At 36.8% G+C, this 25690-nt stretch overlaps 1 protein-coding gene across 3 annotated transcripts; it reads left to right on the forward strand.

The window, feature by feature from the left end:
* Positions 1-470: 470 nt before the first annotated feature.
* On the forward strand, positions 471-25068 carry igfn1.1 (immunoglobulin like and fibronectin type III domain containing 1, tandem duplicate 1). 3 transcript variants are annotated; one of them, XM_039612150.1, is made up of 24 exons: positions 474-633; positions 4539-4629; positions 10186-10305; positions 11146-11288; positions 11399-11498; positions 11643-11687; positions 13369-13402; positions 13490-13673; positions 13825-13938; positions 14028-14196; positions 14458-14730; positions 14953-16071; positions 18701-18825; positions 19286-19427; positions 19622-19915; positions 20014-20310; positions 21226-21405; positions 21513-21641; positions 21729-22037; positions 22533-22618; positions 22717-22909; positions 23002-23298; positions 23779-24105; positions 24412-25068. In XM_039612150.1, the coding sequence occupies exons 2-24, from the start codon at positions 4581-4583 to the stop codon at positions 24414-24416; spliced, it is 4734 nt and encodes a 1577-aa protein (XP_039468084.1). In that variant the 5' UTR covers positions 474-633; positions 4539-4580; the 3' UTR covers positions 24417-25068. The 3 variants fall into 3 exon arrangements, with proteins under 3 accessions (XP_039468086.1, XP_039468084.1, XP_039468085.1); XM_039612151.1 differs by lacking the exon at positions 474-633 and adding an exon at positions 9112-9212; XM_039612152.1 differs by lacking the exon at positions 24412-25068 and having other exon boundaries at positions 471-633; positions 23002-23297; positions 23777-24014.
* Positions 25069-25690: the final 622 nt, after the last annotated feature.

Here is a 25690-nt window from a genome sequence, read left to right on the forward strand (position 1 = left end):
TTTTGTTAATAAAAGTTGACAGGGTGATAATTATTATGTCCCAGCAGTCAAAAATGGATTGCTTCTGATGAATGTCAAAGTTAGGTAATGAAGTTATAATGCACTGGATGACAGGACATCATCTCTGCACTGAAAATGTGTAGTTTTGTTTAATGTTTTGCAATGTCCCTTTCCAGGTGATATTTGGGTTTAGTTTATAATTAAATTGTGTTGAATGGTATGACGATTCATTTTATGTCCATCATTTTATATGCTGGTTGTATAAACACACATTTTAGAGAGAGACAGAAAGAGAGGGAAAGATCCAGGCTTCAAAACAAAACAAAACAAAACAAAACTGGATTAACAAAAAAAATGTTCTTTAATAGGAGTTCAACCTGCTGCCACCCCCCCACCCCTTCACATTACCTCCCTGCTTCACCACCCACTCAACCTCCAATGTCTTTGGGGTCACGACTAATACAAAAAAGCCTAAACAGCTTTTGGCAGTCACTGGGTCCGGGCAGTAGAGGAGCATTGAGCTCAGACTTGCACACTGCTGGAAGGATCTATTACACTGAAAAAATTAGGAGAAGGCACAGTGTGACCAGACTGCTGTCTGAAAGGGAAGAGTGCTAAGAGGACTGAGAGCAGGTAGGTGGCCCTCAAAAATGAAGGCTGGATAAGTAAATGTAGAAATGAATTGCAAAAGCCTATTCTCTGTGAGTCTGCAGCTGGGAGCGCAATCTGAATAAATACAATGTCTACCATCACTGTTTATATCAGAAAGATGTCAGTACTTTGTGAACAGGTGCTTAAGGTTGCAATAAAAAAGCTAAAGTGTAAATGCATGAGACATGAAGAGATGTTTCTATTTTCCTATCCAAAGACTGAGCTTGAAGTTTAAAAGTGCACATAAGTCACGAATGTGGTATCTGATTTCAGTTTCTAAAATTACAGTGCATGCAGGGTTTGCTACCATATTAATAATTCAGATATACATTAAAACTTACAGGACAGGATTTAATTACAAAGAGGGCAGAATTGGTGTTGCTGCATGAAATCGCTTAAGCAAGGCATGTAGGCTTCTCAGTTTGAATTTCACAGCTTTAAATCTGGGAAGCTCATCATAGCAGTATGGTCAGAGCTGTGAGGTTGTTGGGTGATGACTAACTTTAGAAGGAGGTATCAAATCAATATATGACCTAAGATTCAAGAAGCTGCATGGAGGGAGTGGGTTGTATTTTGGCAGAGAACTGGATTTCTTTTTACATTAAGTGAATTCACAGGGCTACAGTTCACAATGTACAAATCTTCCTAACACTGAGCACATACAGTGCATCTCTCTTGCATTTAAAGATTGAAAAAACACAACAAAATGCTGTATTCAGTGCAGTTAGTAGCTTAAATAGACAAAGACCAGCACACTCATTACAACATACACATTACATGTAGGCTAAGTATTTCTTACATGTTTTGAATAGCATTTATCAACCGAACATATAAACAAATCCACTGGGAGGCTCAAATAGCACCATTAACACTAGGACACTAAAAGACGTGTCATCAGACTCAGTTTTGTGTTAGAAAGTGACTTCAGCTGTGCATCTTGTGCACTCAGCTGCAATCAGTGACGTGTAGAAAAATGCAGTGAAGGACATTTGAGAAGCTACCAGATGCCATTTCAAGAATATGTAGTCAGCGGTGCAGTCATCTGCAGTAGGTGTCACATGCGCTCCTACGTATTGGGTGTAGTCTAGTTGTCTGCTGTTTCTCAAGTTTCTCAAGAGTCTTCTTTACAAATTTCTATATGTTTAAGACTCCATTTCATGTTGGTAACATAGAAAGAGATCATTTCAGTATTGTAAGCAAAAGAAATACATCGATTTCATTACATAATAAAAAAACAATCATCATAAATATATCAGTGCTATTTTTTCCACTTTTAATTAAAATGAGGAACATAATAATGAATAAGTATAGTAGTGAAGTGTACAGGAAAACATATGCGGCAACAACAACCAATACTTTTCTGTAGCAGTGGCCCAGCATTTCAGATAGTCCATCTCTAATTTCAGCCATGGCGGCTTGTTATCTTGCCTGCAGTGACAGCCAGCCTGCCTACATACTGGTTATATGTAATGATTTTTTGAAGCATGTTTTTTTTCTTTTGTTTATTTTTTTTAAGTAACAACATTTAATGAAATGCAGCCTGCAGCACAAATCCGTGAATCTCTGGGACAGTGACTAAGACAGATTTATTCTGGAATGCATTGAGAATAAAAAAATGTCTAGAATATCCCCTCCCCCACAAGTCAAAATAAAAAAAAAAACAGATGTAAGCAGCAGCCAAACAGTAAATGATAAGAGCTAGCACAGCAACAACTATTCAGTGGAAGAGAAGATGAGAGCGTTGCCTTTTAATGAAAAGAACCTTTTGCCAAGATGTCTCCTTTTGCATGCTGTTTTCCCTTTACCATATGTGTTGTGCAGTTCAATCTCAAGACAGACCAAGTGCCAAGATCACTGCTGGAGCCCAGAACCTTTTTAACATATGCTAGAGCATGTGCACAACTATAAATAAAACAGTTATTTGCGGAGATGTTAATGTGGAGATTATTTGACATCCAAATTGTCCCCCAAAAAAAAAAAAAAAAATATATATATATATATATATATATATATATATATATATATATATATATATATATATATATAAATACATTTCAGCATTAATTTCAATATTTATTACTCATTCTTAGCTACTTGAATGAGTGCATGAGCACAGATTAGCTGAGTGTGGACATGTTAATCTCTCAAAAGATCATCTCAATAGATCACCCATATCCACCACACACCAGCTTTCAATTCACCCAGCCTAACAACCTTCAAATGATTAGAGGAGTTCATATAGGTTCAGCACACATGCCTTCTGAATGCCTGAATTTCTGTAAGACCAACATTGAACAAGCAATTTAACAAAGCAAGCACAATTTAAGAATTACATGAGCAACATTTCAAAGTCATGAGCATTTTGGTTATGGCTGTTTCTTCATTAGTAGAGTGTGACACAGGAACTAAACCAAGTTTTAAACACTATACATACATATATATATATATACACATATATATACATATATGTGTGAACAGGACTTACCTCTTCACATCAACGTTATCTTCTAAAAATCCATGTTGAGCTACAAAGTAATGACAATAATATTATTTACCCATAAGTAACCACACCCACTGTAAATCTCTGTCCAATGCGGAAGTTAAGACGTCTTAACATGACTCTTTGGTTCAAATTTTACAAGAACAAAAAATAGTAATGGCATAAATCCATATGCATGACCTTTTATAACTGTGACGAATGTCAATTTGTCAAGTGCTGTGTTGCACCTGATGTTCTTAAAAAAAAAACCCCAAAAACAACAAAGAAACTTTTAACTTTTGAGCATCTGAAACAATATTTCAGTCAAGATGGAAAAACAATTTTCCTTTATAGCTTCATCTCTTCAGCTTTCAAATACTTACGGAGCTAAAAAAGGTGATTTGACACGGTGGTACACATGCACGAGTTTTTTGAAAGTTTTTCCTACATTAAATGTTGGGGGGGGGGGGGGTTTGTTTTTTTTTGAGGGGTTGTTACAAGATTATATGAACTTTAACTGATTTTTTAACTGAAAATATTTGAAAATGATTACAATTTGTTGTAATTGGTATTAACATCTACACAGCTACATAATGTTTTCCTTTGTTTTTATAAAATAGGGTTGTATTGACCACGGTGGTGTGATTCTGAGCCAGTGAAACCCTTGTTGCTCAAGAAATCTCACTAAATGTAGTACTATGGAAAACTTTGATGTATATTTTTACACACATACACACACACACACACCAAATTAATTATCCTCAAATCATTTTGCGACATGTCATAAGCATATATCTTCAGCAATTAAACATAAAGAATTTCCTTTGAATTTCATTTGATCCTTGTCACTGACTTCGTCCAGAATTGTACAGAAGATCCCAGAACTCTTCTAAGTACAGTAAAATGTTTAAAAATGTTTGCAGTATAATGTCTGTAAAATTATAAATTTCAAACTGGCATGTAAGTTATTGTCATTAACTGGGTGATCATATAATTATTGCTGTACATTGTGCAGCATTACCAATCTAATTCCAAATCTTCTCCATGTTTATATGAGGTTTCATTGAGCACCTCGGTTAATTAAGAAATGTCTGCAAAGGAATCCTGAGACACAGAATAATCCCATGTTAAGTCTGACGTTCACTGTCAATGACATTGGCTGAACGGGTGCTGATGATCACTTTGTGCCACTGGAAAAGTAATTAGAGCAGTCTGCTTCAAATGCATTACATTACTCTATGAAAACTTTTAAATGGCGTCTGCTTACATTTTCAAAAAGAGAACAGCAAAATCAATCCCAAAATTAAAAGACTAACACCTCAAACTCTGACACAAATGTCTTATATCAAGGATTTCATTTGAGCCACACTTGTACAATACATTAAATATTTCCTATTCTTTCTTTTAGTGCAGAGCCTTCTGAATCAGCAGAGCTCAAGAGAAAACCAAGATGTCGAAGAAGTCAAAGGTGACCGATCAGACTGCCACTGGGCAGGCGGGTAAGTAAAGAAGCCAGTCAACGGTTGGTATTGCAGCCTTGTCACCCTGTACGTTCTCTTATTGCAGTGACACACAAGAACAGGATCCTTCTCACAGACAGCAAACAACTAAACTTTATTAAAACTAAAGAGCTGTGTGACACTGCATTCAAGAATAATTAAGACAAGAAAGCAACAGGTAAAAATGACATGCCAAATGGTATTTAAAGAATAAAATTACAATAAAATGTGTAATATGAAGGCCATCACCAACAACTTAAAAAGAAGATAAACAATACAGCTGCTTATTTTCTTGAGTGGAAGCAGTCGATACAAGATCCCTGCAAGATATCGAGATTTTGTGTCGCAATGAGAAAACAGATGCTATTTTTCTTCTTTTTTTCTGTCTAAGAAGAGAAGCCGTTTTTCAGCCACAAGCTTCTCCACTCGAATGAAGATGTCGATCAAAGAAATGATCAGCGGCATCACTGACGCCACAAGAGAAGATGCAAACAAGCTCTCATCATGTTTAAAAAAGATTTTTTCATGACCAAAGACAAAAAATACTCAGGATTCATCTGAGAAGCAATACTGGCAATGCAACTGTTGGGGAAATGGAAAATCAAAACAAGATCATCGAAGATTAATTCAACACACACTTGAAGCTGCCACAAATAAAGAGCGAGCTGAAAATGAAATTGTGTCTCTGTTTGATAGAAGACAAAATGAAGGCTTATTTGAAATCATCTTTCTACAAATTGCTTTTCTATTTATACATAATTTCTCTCAAGCACTGCACAGGAAACATCCTGAGATGTCTACCATGAGAAAATGCGTAAGAAAGTGTGAAGCTATGTCTAATCATCAGTTGTACAGTACAGCATTTACATGCTTGCTGTAACAACACATTGCTAACCTCTGTCTTATTTTTTGTCTGTGACTAATGATTTGATGTGCAATGTGTCTCTAAATATTAGGGTCTGCTCAAGTCTGTCTGTTTGTGCTTTCAATTCCCGGGTATATACTGTATATTGTGGTGTTTTATGTCTATTATATGTTATAATCCTGTCGAAGTTCCAAACCAACATGGTGCTTTTGTCAGGATTAATATTTACCTGTCCTATTCCCTCTCCCACTGTCACATTGCGTGTTAAGTCGGCGGTTCTGAGGGAGTTCACCCAGACGACAAAGGTATGCGAGCAAAAGACAAAAAACAAAACAAAAAAATCGAATTATCTGAACGATTCATCTTTGTAAATGCATGATTCCATGATGGGTGAGTTGCATGTATGATATGATCTTCATCATTCATTGAAAGGTGTCATCCAGAACGGATGATATGACTTTCAGTGTCACAACAGATGCATTTCATTGTGACATTTTCAAACCTCTCATATGAATACTGTCTGCAGGCTGTTGCTAGAGGGCACTGCGGTTGATTGCCAACTGTTGACTGTAGCTTGTAATTTCATGAAAAAAATGCCTCTTTTAAAGATGTATTCAAATGCAAAGTAACCTTGTACAATATGCTGGCACAGTTCAGCCTAAATAAGTGAACTTGCTCTACAGGAATGGCATAATGTCTCCTAAAATCTATCTAATGCAACTTGCCACCCTGTCACATTAGATAGATTTTTGCACTTTCTAAGGACCCTTAAAAAGTGCAAATTTCATCAAGCTTTAACATAATTACATTTAAACTGCAAATGGCGTGCATTTGGTATAAGTGGAAAGATTACCAGTAAATTATATCTGAGTACTTTCCTTTAATTTGGACCATTCTGTACCCTCTTAAATATTTTGACCTTTGTATTCCTGCTCAACTGTGAAATGTCAAGGTAACCAGCTAAAATGACAATTCTCAGTTTCATTTAATGTCTTATACACGACAGACAAAAGCACTGGGTAAAAACCTTTAATCTACCTTTGAATTTAAAAGTTTTAATCCCATTGCTAGAGGAATATAAAATCACGCACCTGCAGTCCACCTTTACAAAGAGTGGAAGGGAAAGACCTACTGTAATACTGTATGGTACAACACTGTAACAAAAGAGTTCATGAAATTTCTTCAGCTCTGCTATAGACCATGTAAAGATGCAGATTTACAAACCACCTCTGGTGTTAACGTCAGCACAAAAACTGTGCAACAGGAGATTGACAGCATTGTTTCCTATGGCCAAGTAGCTCCAATAGGTGTAAATATGTAAGTTGCCTGGGACTTTTGGGCCTATAGTGTATCATTTCATTACTCAGTCTAAGGTATCAAATAAATACATAAAAATAAAACTCATATTTTACTGCAAATCTCACAATTTATACACTGTGACTAGTGCAATGGAGTTTAGTGGCCTGTTCTACTCAGCAGACCTGACCAACTCTGACCCTGACTCTTAAGAAACTTTGCGGTATCAAAACAGCTAACAAGTTTTACATCGATAAGCACAATGAGTAACCTATTCTGCTGCTCGGCAGTATTTAGTGATATTTTAGTGATGTCGTGGTGATGTCATTTAAAATATTATAAATGCAACCCTAGTAACAACACCAATTTTAAACAAAATTAAATCCAATTTTCAACGTGTACTCAGTTCAAGGTTCAAGGTTAATCCAATAATAGCACAACAAATCCTTTCTCATAGTTGCGTTTAAAGTTGCACATATTTATTTGTACTTATTTTGCATGTGAAACCAGACATTAATGACTTAATCTTCAGATTACAGGTGCCAGAATCGGCCTGTCAAATCGGCACGCTGGACAGCTTTAGAAAATATGAAGCAGGCCAACATTTTTGGGCCTTTAACTGCATTTTTATAAGTTTTACAGCTTTTCCTGATGATAAAGACCTCCCCCACAGCCAGTCATGCTACACCAAAGTAGTTAAGTAATAAATAAACAATTACATTTCAAAATAGTTACCAGTAAAAAGAAACGCTGAGATGTGCTATTGAAATTGCACTTCTTGATCTTATTTTAAGATATCTAAGAGATTAAATGTGTAGTTAAACATCTTTAAATGTCTCTACACTGCAAATTAAACAAAAATAAACTAAAATGTTTTTTCATCAGAGCTTTTTCACAAGATAAAACTTACGTAAAGCCATTTTCCTGTGAGACACAGGGGGATTTAACAATAAATCAACAAATAATTTGGAGGATTAGAGAGCATTTTCCAGGGTTTTTTTTAATTAGTTGAGGTTTTAAAAAATAAACAGAAACAAGAAACAAAAAAAAACACACTACAGAGTTTAACTACAGTCGGACAGTATCAAATAAAAACAGTTCAGCACTACTTATCTACAAATGAAAAAGAAAATGCATTATTGAGTCCTGTCAGTCTAATCTGACAAAAAGGTTGAAACTGTACTGTTGAGAATACAAACATCTGACAAAAATAAGAACAAACTGGAGAGTGAGCAGGTTTTGACAGTCTACCTGAATAGACTCATTATTCATTCATATCATTCATTCTTTTGTACAGTTGTTTGCTGAGGAAAGCCAAGTGTATGAAACGTCATTCAAATAACAAGAGCCTTATGAGACACAAAGACACAAAAAGGGAAAAATATTTATTTAAAAAAAGAGAAAAAAGAAACAAGATAAAAGGAGAAAGACATTAACAAGATAAATGCATTATCCTCCTGCATTAATTTGCAGAGTGTAAGGGTGGAGGGTATAACTACTTAAGTTTTAAAAGTAGATTTTGTTTAAAAAAAAATGAAGTGGGATATCTTTTCTGAGTTTGTTTGTCAGCTTTTCAGTAAACACTGAGGGACAAAGACACTAAGAACAGATGGTACAGTAATTATCAACTACTAATTCGTTCCAAAAAGAGGTTCACTGCAAGTGATGAACACGCAAAAAACACACAAAAGGAAAATTTCTTCTGTCGCGTCTGTTTGGTAGACAACTCAAACAAAACAGGGACACTTCCACTGCAACGGTAGTGCAAATGTTCAGTGACAGCAATCATTTAAGTCCAAAAAAACAAGACATCAGGGATGTGATGTTGAGAAAAGTAGATGTAAGATAACTCAGATATAATATATATGTTTTACACTGTTTTTAATCAAGAACATAAGTCTTGTTAAATCTACTTCAGAATGACAGAACTGAATTAAACCTTTTCCTACCACATTTATGCTAATTATTTTTAAATGTTATCTGCAAACTGACCCATGATATCAATGCTTGGCTTTCATGTCATTCTAATCACTGTCTTATTTTGAAAAGCTGATCAACATTTTCATGCACATATGTTGTTTTTATTGTTGCATCATCCTAAAAATTCCACAGTGTGAACATTCAGCTTGCTAGCAGCAACACCAGTGTAACGGTATCACCACCATGCAGCATACAAACCATGTGTACTATTCAGTAACTCCTGCTGCAAGCAATTTAACTCCAGTGTGCTTCAGACTGCAAAATGCTGGGTGGGGCATTCTGCTCTCACATCCTTTAATAAAAATATAAATATTCTGTAGCTAATATTCTGCCTATTGCAGGTCTTTCATGCAAGGTGAAAATAATTAAAGACCAGGGATCCCTGGGCCAGCTTTATCCTTGTGAACAGCAATCAGTGATGAAGTCTTCGATATTGCTGAGGGTTAGTTTATATCAATACTCTAATAGTACAGCACATGGATGTAGATCCATGTCTGATTCTGTTGACACATATTTTAAAATACCGAAGCATGAGCTAACCTCGACCTTTTTGTTCAGTTTTATCTTTTCTGGCACTCACAAATTTAGAATGAACTGTGCTGAGAATAATAAAACTAAAGCTGTAAGTGTTTTAGTAAATTACAAATGTGTTTTTTTAAGAGTATGTATGCAATGAATTGAAATAGACTGAGGTTTGTTAAATTGTTATAGGCAACTCTATCTTCTTTTACAAAGTTACTTAAAAAACCTAATTAAATATCTCAGTTATACATTCATTGTAAGTAACAGTTTATGATTGTTCACCCTGCTGTTAATCTCTATGTAAGCAGCTTTTATCCTACTTAAACAGCACTAGGAATTGGATAAACTGTGGGAGCAAGTTCAACAAACCTTCAGCAATATCAAACTATCCCAGCTGATAGCTGACATATTTCATTACCAAATAAGCTGACTGTTAGAGTATTATTCCTTCACCTTAGAATAAGCACTTGCAGTTTGTAAAGAAAAAACTAGTAGATAATCTTATAAAATTCAGCTTCTCTTAGTCATTTTGTCAGCAGTTGAAATTTGTCCGTGTATTGTGGCATTTTAACATCAGAATATGCACTCTCTTCACACATACTTGATTTGTATGTTAGAATGTGACTGTGTTTGCAATTGACCCTGACCTCTCATGTTTTCTGGTCTGGGTTTTAAATTTGTATCTGAATATTAGTATTTGTATTAGCCTTTCTTTAAACGTGCTGTTTTTTTCCTATCAAAATATCATGACTTTTTATAGACTTATAGAGTTGCTTTTTTAATGTTTTATGTGATCTATTATCCTCAGTCTGGATCACACAAATGTGTATATACCTGGTCTGCTTAGAAATATTAGGGTTGCCTAATTGCCTAATATGCCTTGATTTGGTTAGGCATCAGGAAGAAGTCAAAAGTGCCTGGTGTCATGATAACACAGTTTATGGAGGAACTTCCAGAGGGGATGACAACTCCGGATTTCACCCGCAAACCCATTGCTCTAACTATTCAAGAGGGTAAGTCTCATGTCATGTCTCAAATGCTTCACAATACAAAAAAATGTGCTGCACACTGACCTACACCTTAAACATACACAGTTGTTCTGACATACTCACATTGTTCTGGTGAGGTAATTAAACTGAAGTCACTAACAAAAGTATCTATTAAACAGATGACAAAGATAAATTCCAGTGAGTGAAACCATTTAGATGCATGTGATCATGTTTGTGATCAGGTTTTTGAGAAGCTCTTAATCCAGTTTTCAAGAAAACGGGTACTGCATGCTCTTATCTGGGTTACTGAATGCTATTGACCACTGAGGTTTTATGTACTGGGAGGGTTTTTTTTTTTTAGTTGAATAAAAAAACATGACATGCTACACTATGTCACTGTCAGTAACTACAAGATGCCCAGGACCTGTGGTTGCAAAACAAGACCAAATTATCATCCCTACACCACCATGCTTGCCAGTTTGTATGAGGCGTTTATGCTGCAATACCTTGTTTGGTTTTTGTCAGACATGGTGTTGTGCATTATGGCCAAACATCTCCTGTGATATTGGGTTGAAATAAATATCATAAAAATGAAGAAAACTAGGAAAAGCCTCAAACCTTCATTTCTGCACACTCAGTGGCAACAGAAACATTCCCAATCATGGAATATTACAGTCATGAGGTGGTAATGCTTAAATGGAACTTGTACTTGTAAATATGACAGGCCTCTTATCATTTTAGAATTTCTTAATGTAATGTATTGAAATGTTCTGTAACATTTGTATCTGCAACATTTCCATTTATTAAAACATGTTAAGAGTTATTTTTTCAATACTAAACAATCCTCAACTTTTTCTATTATAGGTAAATTTGCATTCTTTAAAGCCAAAATAGTAGGAACCCCAACCCCTACTGTGACATGGAGTAGAGCAAATGGAGAAATACTTTTTCACCCTGCTGTGTGCCAACAAAAATATGATGAGGCAACCGAAGAACACACCCTTGAGGTAAGCTTCACAATAGCACTTACAAGGTACAAGTGATTGTGAGCTGAATTGAGTAACAACACTTAATATGCAGTCAAACATAATAAAATAACAACTCTGTGCTTCATTAGTTCCCTAAAGTTGCTCCAGAAGATGCTGACACCTACAAGTGTTTTGCAACAAATGAATATGGAAGGGCTGTTTGCACTGTTGTTTTAAATGTTATTGAAGGTAAGATTTTTATTCTCTGAAATACTGTCTGTCAGATGTGTTAAAGCTGAATTACATATCTTCATGAGCAACTGGTATCTTCATGATGATATCTTCATGAAAAACAAAACTAATAAATAAATAATTATGTTTTATTGTTCACAGTTGGATTTTCTAAGACCAAAGAACTCCAAAAGGCACAAATCGAAGGTAAGAGCTCATAAACACTTGCTGATGTATGACCTTGAAATGTTTTCTTAGAAGCATTTAGTGTTTCCTTCACTAAAAGCTTCTTCCTATTAATAGGGAGTTTTTTCTTCCCACTGTCGCCAAAGTGCTTGCTCATAGGGGGGGTGTCATATGATTGTTGGGTTTTTCTCTGTATGTATTATTGTAGGGCAGGGGAAGGCAACTCCAGGCTTCGAGTGCCGCTGTCCTGCAGGTTTTAGATATCACCCTGGGTCAACACACCTGAATCAAATGATTAGTTCATTACCAGGCCTCTGGAGGGCCGTTTATCAATGCCAAAATGCGCGAGTGCACGCTCGCGTTCTCGGTGAGTACGCACTCGCCGAGAACGCACGCGAATACGTACCCCGCCGAGAACACTGAGCACAGACTTGCGATATGTACAATTGGAACACCTGCGTACGTGATGATGTCACAGGTCCGGAGGTTTTACTGCCATCCCCTCTTAATTTAACTGTGAGTAACATGTTATGAAGCTTAACTTTAATCACAGCCAAACCGGTTTACTCAGGAACAAATAAAACACTGAAATAAACCAAACATTAACATTTAGAAGTGATCTAAGTGACTTATATATCATTTTTAACCTCAGTAGTGAAACCTCTATTAATAAAAATAGTGTACATGTACATACGTGTACATACCTTAATAAAAACAAGCAAAACCTGAGTAGTGAGAAGTCTGCGAGCGGGGGGGGGTTGAAAACGATGTGCCGGGAGTCCGCTGTTGAGTTTTGGACGAAATGCATTCTGGGATATATAGCTGTCCCAAGTCCACACCGATGCATGCTCGATAAAACGGGCGGATCGAGAACACATCCGGGACTTTTTTTCGCGTTCTCGGCTTGATGCGCATTTCAATTGGAACAGTACTTGGTCTCCGACTGATGACGTATCACGAGTACACGAGAACGCAAGTACGCACAAGTACGCATATTGATAAACGCCCGAGAACTTCAAGACAGAGGAGGTAATTTAACGATTTGAATCAGGTGTGTTGGATCAGGGACACATCTAAAACCTGCAGGACACCAGCACTTGAGGCCTGGAGTTGCCCACCCCTGTTGTAGGGTGTACCTTACTATATAAAGGGCCTTGAGGCAACTGTTGTTGTGATTTGGCACTGTATAAATAAAACTGAATTGAATTGTTATCAGGTCAATTTCCATTGACCACATTTTCCAGAAAATAAGCAAACTGCATCACAACCAAACTATAAATGTAATTCATAAAACATCTATTAGATTTTTACAGAGGACATTTAGGGAACTTGGCAAGATAAGATAAATGGATATTGGTGGGCTTTCTTCAAATCTACCAACATTTAGTATGATAGAGTGGTTCACTTTTTCTCCTACATAATCTGCCCATTAATTTTAATTGCAAGCTGACATTTTATTCAGTGATTTGAATTATTTGGAAAAATCTATCTGTCACATCAGCACAGTTTCACTGTGCACTGACTGAGAAATCAGTGACTCTTTTTCTGAAAATATTAACCTCAGCCCCCAGACGCTTGCCATTATGAAGCTATGCTGTGGTTTAGTTACTAGAGCCTCCTCTGGTCAGAGCCTCCCACCATTTATGATAATTATATATTTACTGACAGACTTGTGTTTTAAGTTTTTTTTATGGTTCCGCAGAAACAATTGACTTCAGAAAACAACTAAAAAAACGGTGAGATTTTTATATCTTGTGAACTACTCTTACTTTTTGTATTCTTTATAGCTGTGAATTCTAACTTAATGCTACTTGTCAATACAGTAATCCAGATGGAACACGTGAGCATAAGACAATGGAGACAGAGGAGAAGGTCTGGGAAATTCTGCTCAGTGCAGACAAGAAAGACTATGAGCGCATCTGTGCTGAGTATGGTATCACAGACTTCCGTGGCATGCTAAAGAAACTTAATGAAATGAAAAAAGAACGAGAAGAGGAGATCGCAGAGGTACAGATCTCTGGCATTGTTTTATTCATTCAAAAGCCTCTCCAACAACACTGCTTTTATTCACAGAGGCCTATTTTGTTTTCTTTAAATTTGCTGTATTGTATACAGTCACTTGACTATTATTATAATTTTCGATATATCTCTGCCATAGTTTGTCACACATATCAGCAGTTTAAAGCCTATTGAGGTCAAAGATGATGATTATGCAACAATTGAGTTGGATATGGACCTCAAGGATCCCAGCAGCAAAATTTACCTGTACAAGGTAAGAAATTAACTGCTCATTACATTTTGTCTTGTGTCTTTCTTTTCAAACTTATTATCAAAATGTTAATACGTCTTTAAATTCTGCAGGATGGTGTCATGGTTCCATTTTCCAAAGAAGAGAGTGATGATCTGAAACACAGTTTGAAACAAGTTGGCAAAAAATACATATTCAAAATCAAAAAACTAGGAACAGAAGATGCTGGACTCTACTCAGTGGATGTTGAGGGTGTCAATGTGTTCTCCACTGATTTTAAAGGTCTGTCTTTAATCCAGGTATTAAGATTAGATAAGGTTTAAGTGTATTTAGCTTCTTTTATTGTTACTTATACAGTTGTTAACCATAAATCGTGTTTTTCCATTTAATTGAAATGTACTTATAGCTTAAATTAATTTAACTCATTAAGATGGGGCAGCTCTGAAGAAACAGTTCTTGAACAGGGTAAGCAGTTTAGAAAATGGATTGAGTGACGTTAAATAAGTTTGTCTCTGATTCTTTTGTGTTTTTAAAACCTTGCAGTACCTCCAGTCGACTTTGCTGTCAAAATACAAGAGATCAAGGCAGAAGAACGAGAGGACGCCCTCTTTCAATGTGTCCTAACTGCACCCATGAATGAGATCAAATGGTATGGCAAAAGTGCTCTGCTGTCAAATAGTGAAAAACATGAAATTACTGTATCTGAGGATAAGCTCATCCACAAATTGATTGTGCGGGACTGCATGCCTTTGGATGCCGGTATCTATGCTGCTGTGGCAGGAATAAAATCTTGCAACGCTTGGCTTATAGTTGAAGGTGAGAATTATGTGTATATATACACACACACACACACACACACACACACACACACACACATATATATATATATATATATATATATATATATATATATATATATATATATATATATATATATATATATTTATCATTTTAAAAAAAAATCACATAATTCACATTAAAAATTTTATATTCCAAAACCAGCTGCAAGTTAAAAATATATTTGACATGTTTTCATAGCTGACAAAGATCCTGCAAGTAAGGGCAAGAAAGCGGCTCGCAAAACCACCATGGCTGGAGGTGGCAACGAAGAGGAGCTGTTGAAAATAGCAAAGGAGCAGCAAGAAAAATATCAGAAAGAATTGGAAGAAAAACTGGAACTTGCAAAGAAAGCCCATGCCGAGAAAGAAGCTGCTGGAGCAGCAACCCAAGAGGATGAAGAAGCAGCTAAAAAGGCAGCTGCTGAAGCCAAAGCTAAAGCTAAGGCTGCTGCAAGAGCTAAAAGGGCAGCAGCTGGTAAAGACGGAGCTCCAAGGAAAAGTAAGAAAAAAGGAGCTGGTGCTGGAAGTGGTGCGGCCTCTGCTGATGGAACTGTTGGTGCCGGGGGTGCTGCTGGTGTTGGTGGGCCTGCCAGTGCTGGTGGTGCTGATGGAGCTGTTGGTGCCGGGGGTGCTGCTGGTGTTGGTGGGGCTGCCGGTGCTGGTGGTGCCGGGGGTGCTGCTGGTGCTGGGGGTGCTGCTGGTGTTGGCGGCGCTGTTGGTGCCGGGGGTGCTGCTGGTGTTGGCGGCGCTGTTGGTGCCGGGGGTGCTGCTGGTGTTGGCGGCGCTGTTGGTGCCGGGGGTGCTGCTGGTGTTGGCAGCGCTTTTGGTCCCGGTGGTGCTGCTGGTGCTGGCGGGACCAGTGGTCCTGGTGGTGCTGGCGGTGCTGCTGGTGCTGCTGGTATTGGTATTGCTGCTGGTGCTACTGCAGTTGCAGGTGCTGGTAGTACCAGTGGTATTGGTGCAGGAGGTGCAGGGGGTGCAGGCATTGGAGTTGATGGTGGTGCCAGTGCTGGTGGACAAGAAGGTGGACATGGAGCTGCAGCCATTGGAAAAGGTGGAGCTCAAGGTGCAGCCGGCGTAGGAGTCGGTGGCGTGGAAGGAGAAGCTTTTGAGGAAGAAGATGAATATGATTCATTTGAAGATTCTGATGAAGAATTTGAGGAGGAGTGGGGAGAAGAAGGATATGTAGGAGGAGGAGGAGAGGAAGGAGGAGGAGGAGAGGGAGGAGAAGGGGGTGAAGGAGGAGAGGGAGGAGGTAAAGGAGGAAAACGCAGAAAACGTGTGAGAGCTGGTCCTCTGGTTCCAGATACAGTAATAGGTAAGTTGTTAATACTGTACTTTACTGCACTACACACAGAATTATATAATAAAAAAAAAAAAAAGAGTTGACCGTTTTTATTCTTTCAATTTATTTAATTTGTATTGTATTAGACAACTTTTCATTTACGCTGTAAATATTACTAGCAGTCTATTCTGTATAAAAGTGTTATAAAATAATTAGAAATATAAATGATGAGGAAACCACAAATCAACGAGGAGACTTGTGGTTTCCTGTGAAAAAGAAAAACGCTGAAAAAAGGTAAATGTGGCATTTGAAGAACCTTTTATTGGTAAGCAACGTAAAGGTTGCATGCTGTAGTTTACTGACAAATAAGTCATTGGGAATGAAAATCGCTTTATCATTACAACTGTAGGGAATTCTAAATACTTCAGTTTAGATGCAGGTGCGTAAGCTGTAGCTGATATCTTACAAAGTTTTTCAGTGCTCTGCTTTGCCAACTGCAAAATTAAGCCCCATGAAGTGGATTAAAAAAGAAATAAAAACAAATTCCAGAAGTGTCTTGTTAAACCTCAGTAAGTAACAGAACACTGGGATGTTAAACAAGCTAAAGGGTTAAGTTTACTGCTTCTTGACAATCCAACATTCAAATATAATGTCATTTAATGAGTCATCTGTAAACGCAACCATGTACTTACAGATTGCATGGTTTTCAGTCCAGAAACAATGAAAACCTCTGGTTAATTAGAAAAAAACTGTTGTATATTATGCCTGCTTTTGTTTTTGTGTCTTGTCTTGAAAACTAGCATATATGTTTTTTACATTTTAAACTCTCTTTTAAAGCTTTCACATATATGGAAAGTCGTCTGTATTTGTGTTTTATGCGTAATGTGCTTTCATGTTTGTTTTTATGCTGTATAAATGTCATGTTTGAATCATTTGAGGTCTTCTATTTAGTAGGCAAATAGGAAAGATTATTAAATCCCAAACAACTTCACATATCTAATCATGAACTGTCCACTTTTTGAAGCACTAGAAAATGGATCAGCACTTTTATCACATGTATTACCGCTTTTGGTTATTTCATCCTTAATTTCATTTTTCACATATACCAAGAAATACTATCCAAGTTAGAGATCACCTTTTCCACCACTCTGTTGTACCGATTGCTGTTTGTTTTTATTATCTATGTAAATATTTTGTTATTATTACTGACTTTATCAATGTTATTTGTAAGGCTTAACCAACAGCAAATGAGAAATACTGGATTGATGGTATTTATGGTGATGTCCCTTAAACTTGAAAAGCAAAAAACTGAGAAGCAAGAGATACCAATGGTGATAATGGCACTGGACCATCAGCAGGCAGTGATGAATCTCCTGAAAATGGTGAGGGAGCAGATGATGATGAGCCAGCAGCAGCTGGCAAACGTTCAGGCCGTGCACAGCAAGGCTGACTGTTCGACGAGACAGTTGGTGGTAAGATTACAGGTGCTATATTAACTGCTGCATGGGAAAGCAATCTCACTGGAAGTCATATGATGAGCTGATGACATTTCCAGTGGCTTGGGACTTAATAGAAGTGTGTGATCATTAAGAAGAAGAGCAGATTTAATATCTAATTGGATAAATTACATCCTACAATGATTACAGGTCACGACAAGTGGATTTAACTTTGAGCATGCATTTAATTAGGAAACATCAATTTAATCTGATACACTAATGTTTTTTAGCTTAATTGTCCCAGAATTGCTAAAACTACTTCACATATTTTTTAGGTAACAGAACACCATTACTTATATAATTTTAATTTAATTTTTTTGATCTACAAGTTGATTAGCTGCCAACAATTTGTTTATTTGCGTCTACATGTGTCTTTGTATGTATTTGAAGGTTGGGCGTGGTGTGTGTATGTGATTTTTATGCATCTGTGCTTTGTGTGCTTTCTGTGTTAACAATCTTGCTTTTCATTTTAAAAGTTAATTCAGGATGAATCAGTGCTTTGGAGTTATTTATTTTTTTAACTGGTCATTTAAATACTTTGTGTAGTTGCACTCTTACGTAACTGGAAGATGGAAGACAACTTGGACTGACCTTGGAGGATGACAATGTCCTAAACCAGATTCATGGGTTTTTTTTTTTTTTTTTTTTCCATATTTCACTTGATGCTGAATTTATGCCAGCAAAAATTATATACTCTTTCACTGACCAAGAAGGCCAAGGCCAATCCCAAGTGGGACATCTTAATAGTAAATCTTTCTTTTTTCCAAGACTAATTAAGTGAACGGAGACAAATGGACGACTCTGTGAAGACATTCCTGAGCTGTGCCAAGAGTTGGCTTGAGCTGACGAAGGCCAATGCCATATGAGACAAGCTACAAATTTAAAAAAATAAATCTTCATCAAGTCAATTTTTTTCCCCCAAAAAACCCACTCTTATTGCATCATTTACCAACTTGGATTAAACAGTTACTACAAATCTGAAATTTCTGTCATACAAACATATTTTTATGAGTAAAAAATAAAATAGGTAAGTATGTCCACAATTGCATTTCTGCATACATGAATGGAAATCTTCAAATCACTAAAATTGTAAATATACAATTACAAAAATGAAATAAAAGAAACTGTATTTGCAATTACTAACTTAATGTTTGATAAATCTTCAGACCCAGGAGTTCACTTTCATGCTGGACTTTCTGACTGCAAAGCCGTTATTGGAGAAGCGGCAGAGCTGGAGTGTAAAGTGAGCAGTGAAGACTGTGTGGGAGTCTGGTACAAAGATGGAGAAGAGGTAAGCTCATGGTCTTAAATCTGTTCATGTTGCATTTAGACTTTACCTGCATGGGTTTCCTCTGGGTACTCTGGCTTCACCCCACTGTCTAAAGACATTGTATCTTGGCCATGGATGACAGGCAGATATTATTATAGAATAAAGCGCTATATCAGGGGTCTCAAACCCGAGGCCCACGACACTGTATATTAATGTGGAGAAATATAATGCAATTTGACCCTTGAAGTTACTTTTTTGTTAGGGTTTGTTTGTTTGTTGCTGAGTGCAGTGTTAAAATAGGTTCTTTAAAAAGCACAAAATAATTTAATATGATGGCAATATGAGCACAGAGTACAAACATGTTGAGGGGTTGGCTGTGTTAGTTCAGTGAGAGTTATTTTTTAAAGAAAACAATTTTCACTAGCAGTCAAAAACTAATGTGTACACTTATGTCTGCATTTTTATTTTGTTATTATTCCAGATTAAGTCATCTGAGGGGTTAACTATTTCAAAGGATGGAACATTTCACAGACTGAAAATTCATAAAGTCACCGAAGAATTTGCAGGGAAATATAAATTTGAAGCAGATGGGCGTAAAACAGAGGCAGAGATTACTGTTGAAGGTAAAAATATTAGTATTGCAATAGCTATTTTCTTGCTCACAAGGTTTGCATCATTCATTAAGCAGTGTGTTTAGTTCATGATGAAATATAATTTTTAAGAGCAGTGCAAAATAAGTTTATTTAGTGTACATACAGTAACTACAAAGCGTAACAGTGCTTGAAATATGCTTTTGTTTTTTTATGACTCATTCTAGATCCACCACGATTTAATGCTGAAGATCTGAAAGCATTCAAAACTCCTGTCACTGTGAAAAAAGGACACAAAGCTACGTTCAACTTGGCTTTTATTGGACGGGAACCTATAAAAATTCAGTGGTACCATGAGGGTGAAGAGCTTTCGGAGGACGCAAACATCAAGATAGAGCATTCAGAGGGGTCTAGCCGTCTACTGCTATTGAAGCTTCAGCGTAAAGATAGTGGTGAAATCAAGTTTAAACTCAAAAATGAGTTTGGCACTGTGGAGGCTCTCAGCCAACTTGTTGTACTGGGTGTGTGTATAGCACTTTTGCATAGGATACTGGATTTAATACACTTAAAAATCTTGGTTCTCCATGAATATTCTGTATGGTACTTTCTCTTCAAACAGATAAACCTACTCCTCCAATGGGACCTCTAGAGATTGTTGAAGCCTCCTCCTCTGCAGTTGAATTCAAGTGGAGACCCCCAAAAGACAGTGGTGGCTCCAAGATATTAAACTATATCCTTGAACGACAACAAGTTGGCCGTAACACCTGGAAGAAGTTGGGGCCAATTGGTCCTGAGGCCAAATACAGGGACACGGATGTAGACCATGGCCGACGGTATTGCTATCGTCTCAGAGTGGAGACTGAAATGGGCATCAGTGAGCTGATGGAAACAGAGGACATTCAAGCTGGTACAAAAGGTGAACTAAGATAACAATTATTTAAATGCCATCTTCTCAAAATACCACTGTATTAACGATCTGGTCATCAACATTCAAAACGCAAATCTTACGGGGAAAAAAAAAACAAGAAAAAAAAAGTTATTGAAAAACTCAGCTACTTGTTTTTTTGTGTTTTTCCTCCTATGCTTCATCATAAAATTGACTTTCCTCATGACATGGCTTCACAAAAATGGGAATGGTCTGCAGACAGCTGTGAGATAGGAGACATATATTTTAAATAAACTATGCAAACTTACTTCTCTGACAATAAATTGAACAACCTTATTTTCATTTTTTCCCATATTCATTTTTTTCTATTTAAGTCTTTGCTGAATTAGGAAAAAAAACCTGACAACTAAAAGTCAGGCAAAAGCTTTCATTAACAACGTAATAAATTTAGCTGTGTACATTTCGAGAGAACGAATGGATACATTTTGCTGTGCTACTTTCTCATGTGGCGAGACTTCTAATTTAAGGTAGCTAAATTAGGGTGACCATATTTTGATTTCCAAAAAAGACGACACTTGTCCCAGTCATGAAGAAGTTTAATAATACTGTTTGCTTAAAGAAAACTTTAACATATTTAAATGATGCCTTCTCTGTGCGGTTAATGAATGGTGAAATAAAAATGTCATGCAGGATTTTGCAAGTCAACAAGTGGAAAAAAAAAAGAGGACAGTTGGTCACCCTAAGCTAAATAACTGAAGAGAATGCAAAGAATATCTTTTAATTCCAGCTGACCACTATGGTTTCTAATACAATAAAGATATGGTTCAGCTTTTGTGTCATTCGCAATGTCAGTTCCTCAAAAGTAGACAACCTTTTTTAATGAACCTTTAGACAAAAAAATAAATAAATGAAAAAAATACTAATCCCACTCTTTTCTGTATACAGCATACCCCGGACCTCCATCAGCACCCAAGGTTGTCAGTGCCTTCAAAGACTGCATCACTCTCTCCTGGTCTCCCCCTGCTGACACCGGAGGAACCGGTATTCTGGGATACAACCTTGAAAAGCGCAAGAAGGGCAGCAACTTATGGGGCCCTGTCAATCCACCCAATGAGATGATTAGAGGTTTCTTATTCACAGCCAGTTTCTGTTTGTTTATGTTAGAATAACTTGACAGCGCAACAGTGCTGTCCTAATGATTTATTGCTGCAATTCAAATTTTTCCCTTACAGGGAAGCAATTTGCTGTGAAAGATGTAGTTGAGGGCATGGAGTATGAATTCCATGTGTCTGCGATCAATAACTCTGGAGCTGGTGAATTCAGTTCCCCTTCAGAATTCGTGTTTGCCAGAGACCCTAAAAGTAGGTGGAAACTGATACGGTTGGCTTTTTTAGACTATATTCAGCTTTGTGTAAAAATAATGTCTGTCTTTGAATCATATTTTACAGAACCTCCTGGTAAAGTCAGTGACTTCAAAGTGACAGATTCCACTTACACAACCATCTCCTTGTCTTGGACAAAACCCAAGGACATTGAGGGGGTTGCAGATGAAGCAAAGGGATATTTTGTGGAGATCAGGCTTGCAGAAAACACAGAGTGGGATCGCTGTAATTTGAATGCAATAACCATGACGTCTTATACAGTAAAAGGCATGAAGTCAATGGGTATGTACTGGGTAAGAGTCATTGCTATCAATGAAGGAGGCCATGGAGACCCACAGGAACTGGATAACTACCATATCTCTATGCCACCTCCTGGTGAGAAAATTCCCAAATGTTATATCCAAAGTCTTATACCCAAATGTTATATTTAATGTCATGATTACAAAGCAACATAATAATGATAAATTCAGTAATTATTCTTTATTTTGTTTCCACTAAGCAATGCTTGACTCAAGTTAGGTATATAGTTTCAATTACTTGTAAATACCAGAATTTTGCATACTTCAGAAATCTAATACCGGCATAAAAGGTACAATCACAACATTTGGCAATACATACCAGATTAAAATTTGAGGTAGTTTCCTTGAGCATCAATACACCCAGTGTCTCCATTGCTCATGGTACATTTGAATTGCTCCATAAAAGACCACTGCAGGTTTGCATTTGCTATTTTATCATGTTCAGTGTGTAAATATCATCTTCTGTGCCAAATTATTACCACCAAAGCCTACTTGTGAGATTTGTCTTCCTGTAACTTTTACCCAATATTAAATTTTGTTCTGACAAACTTTTATCCTGCTGTTTACATAGTGAGGCCACGATTCACTGATGCCAAAATTAAGAGTTTTATGGTAGTGAGAGCAGGAAATTCAGCACGATTCAACATTAACTTTGAGGTAATAACTTGATTACCATATTTGTGACAACAGACATATAGGGATCTTATTTTATCTTCTTACAAACTAAGAAAATTACATCTTTGTATTCTTTGTAGGCCTCTCCTTGGCCAGATGTAATCTGGCTAAAAGATGGCGTGCCAGTGTCTAAAAAAGTGACCATCAGTAATGCAGAGGGTACATCCCAGATTCTCATTCCTTCTGCTGAGCGCTCAGATACTGGAGTCTATACAATCATTGTCAAGAACGTTGTTGGGCAAGAAACAATCAGCATTGAAATTAGAGTCACAGGTGTGTTTGGAATATTCTTGTATTTACTGTAAAACTTCCATTTCATATGCTGTGGACAAAAGAAAAAAACTAAACTTTCTTTTTAACTTTAGATGAGCCCAAGCCTCCAGGTCCTGTGGAGTTAGACGAAAATGTGCATGGTACTGTGACTATTTCATGGACAGAATCTCCAGATGAGAAACGTGATGACAGGCTGCACTACATGGTGACCAAGCGTGATTCAAGCAAAAGAACATGGAACACCATTGCAGATCGAATCTTCAACAACAGATTCACAGCATGTAACATAATGCCAGGCCGAGAATACCAGTTCAGAGTCTATGCAAAGAACGACATGGGCTCCTCCAAACCCTCTGAATCGCCCAAGTGGCTGATTCCTGCCAAAAAAGGTATGTACATGGTTATGGCTTCAAAGCCTGTCTTTTTGGAAGACATGTTAGTTTGAAGAAGAACTGCAATTTTTAAGAGTACAGCTTTAAGAAAATCCAGTATTAAATATTAACAACTAAATGACTCTTCAGCTACAAAATAAAGTTTCACTGTCTGTGACCCTATCTATTTTACTTAATTTGCGCTGACACTGATGTTATAGAGCCATGTATATATATGTAATGTGGACAATGGGTATGCATTGCTGTATATATCTGTATTTGTTTTTATGACTTATCCACTGAAACTTTAGAGTTTTAACATTGTTTCCCTATTGCTTTGCTGTATGATTATGACAAACTCTAGTACATGAACAGGACTAGTATCTACTTGCAATTTCTAATAATACTGTTGTAGCGCCATCATCAAGACAGTATTGAAACATTTTCTAATGTTAGATGAATACAATTAGAATGCATTGCATGTTTGCTTTCTTCCAGAAAAGTTCACTGTGAAAGTGCCAGAATCAAAGGCGTGCAATCTGCTGTGTCCTCCCAAGTTCATTGTCCCACTGAAAATGCACACAGCTCCTGAAGGGTATGAATGCTATATGACTTGTGCTATAAAAGGGGATCCAACACCTCATGTCACATGGCTCCGCGACAATGTCAGTCTGAATACAAACACTAACTACCTAATCTCCAACACATGTGGAGTATGCTCTCTGCTCATATTGAGGGTTGGGTCTAAAGACACCGGGGAGTACAAGGTTGTTGCAGAAAACTCTTTGGGAAGGGCAGAGTCTGCAACTAAACTCACAGTCAGAGGTAAGCCTTTCAAAGAGACATTTTATGCCTTTCCTCATTTGCTGTCATAATGAGTATATATATCAGTATATCAGATGTATATTAGTATAATGTAAGTCATCTCTTCATGTTTTAAATAATAAGAGAAAAATAATTCCTGTGGGCAAAATGCTCACTTCGGGCTGCTCTCACCAGTTTCAAACAGTTTCTTTCCAGAATGTGTTTCTTTTTTTCTGTATGGTTTTTGTTGTGTATAAGTATACATCATATATACAGTGGTGATGTGTGAAGTTTGAACCTAATATCTGCTTTACCTTTTCTTCACAGAATAAATGGACACACTGAAGATGGCAGACTTGCTTTATAATGCCAGCATAAATCAAGCTCGTGATAATGCCATATTGTTTGCAGTTAAGTGAGAACTGTCATGAATGAAACCTTTTTTGTTGTTTTTTAAATTATGCTAGTAATGCCTTCCTTATTTGATTCACAAATTCAAAAAAACATCATCTAAAGTTGAAGTAACAATAAAGCTTTAGGCCTGCAAAAATTGCTTAAATAAAAGTAACCAACATGTGTCTATTTTCATTTCAAGGGTATAACAGTAATGAAATAAAATACTGAAATATAACTGGGAAAACTATATAGAGTATTTAGCTCTGCGCAGCACTGACTGTTATTAGATTAGTTACTATTAGTCTGAAGGTGATGAAACAACTGACTTGTGTCTTGACAGATTTTTAGATGCAAGAATCTTTGGCTTGTATAGTAGGTATTTGTAGAAGACCCCAGAATAAAACTAATATGAGACAACATATGAACTGACAGGATATTTACATTATAATGACACTGCTGTCATAAAATGACATCACTATGAAAATTGTGTGAGTTTGATGTAAATAAATATTTCAAACAGCATCGTGACATTAATTTTTAATGTGACCTGCAAGTCACTTTGACCTGAAAATAATAATAAAAATGTACTGTACATTTGTGCTGACAGATTTTTGTTACTATAGACTATTGTGGCCCTGGGTCAAGCCTCAGCATAGCAGACAAGTATTGAAATTCATGTGCGTTGTTCACATTCATGAAACTTTCTGAATAATAACTCATGTCCAGTCTTTCTTATATTACATTTTTAAGCATATTTTGAAAGGCTCAGCCATCATTCCAAGTTTAGAGTCAATAAGGACTAGAGGCTTAGGTAAACCCTGAGCCATACATAAATTCTGAATGCAGGGTGACACAGCTCAGTTTCAAATACTGAAATTAATATAAATGCTAAATCTGCTCATATTCACGTTCAGCCTAAACCTGCAATAAAATAACTGTCGCTCATTGGTACCTTAATTTTAGAATGAGGTTTATCTTGCTTTATTTTGATGAACAAATAAAAATGTATTCCTTTTCTTATATGTTCAGATATATATCAGATAGCCTAAATGTAAAATCAGATAATGCCAAGGCGGCTCCACCAGTGGCACTACAACCCTCTGTACCAGATCCTATGAGACAGCACAGAAGCACCCTGCTGCCATTCTAAAGTTGATTTTCCAGTTTTGAGGGTGATATTAGTGAGCCTTAATGCTGCAATTTATCTGCT

This window comes from Oreochromis aureus, linkage group 5 (genome assembly GCF_013358895.1).
Source record: "Oreochromis aureus strain Israel breed Guangdong linkage group 5, ZZ_aureus, whole genome shotgun sequence".
NCBI classification, from domain to species: domain Eukaryota; kingdom Metazoa; phylum Chordata; class Actinopteri; order Cichliformes; family Cichlidae; genus Oreochromis; species Oreochromis aureus.

Coding starts and splice junctions, on each gene's coding strand:
- igfn1.1 (XM_039612150.1), top strand. CDS start 4,581: ATGTCGAAGAAGTCAAAGGTGACCGATCAGACTGCCACTGGGCAGGCG. Junction 13,403..13,489: donor AGAAAACAACTAAAAAAACG/GTGAGATTTTTA, acceptor TTGTCAATACAG/TAATCCAGATGGAACACGTG. Junction 22,910..23,001: donor CATTGAAATTAGAGTCACAG/GTGTGTTTGGAA, acceptor TTTTAACTTTAG/ATGAGCCCAAGCCTCCAGGT.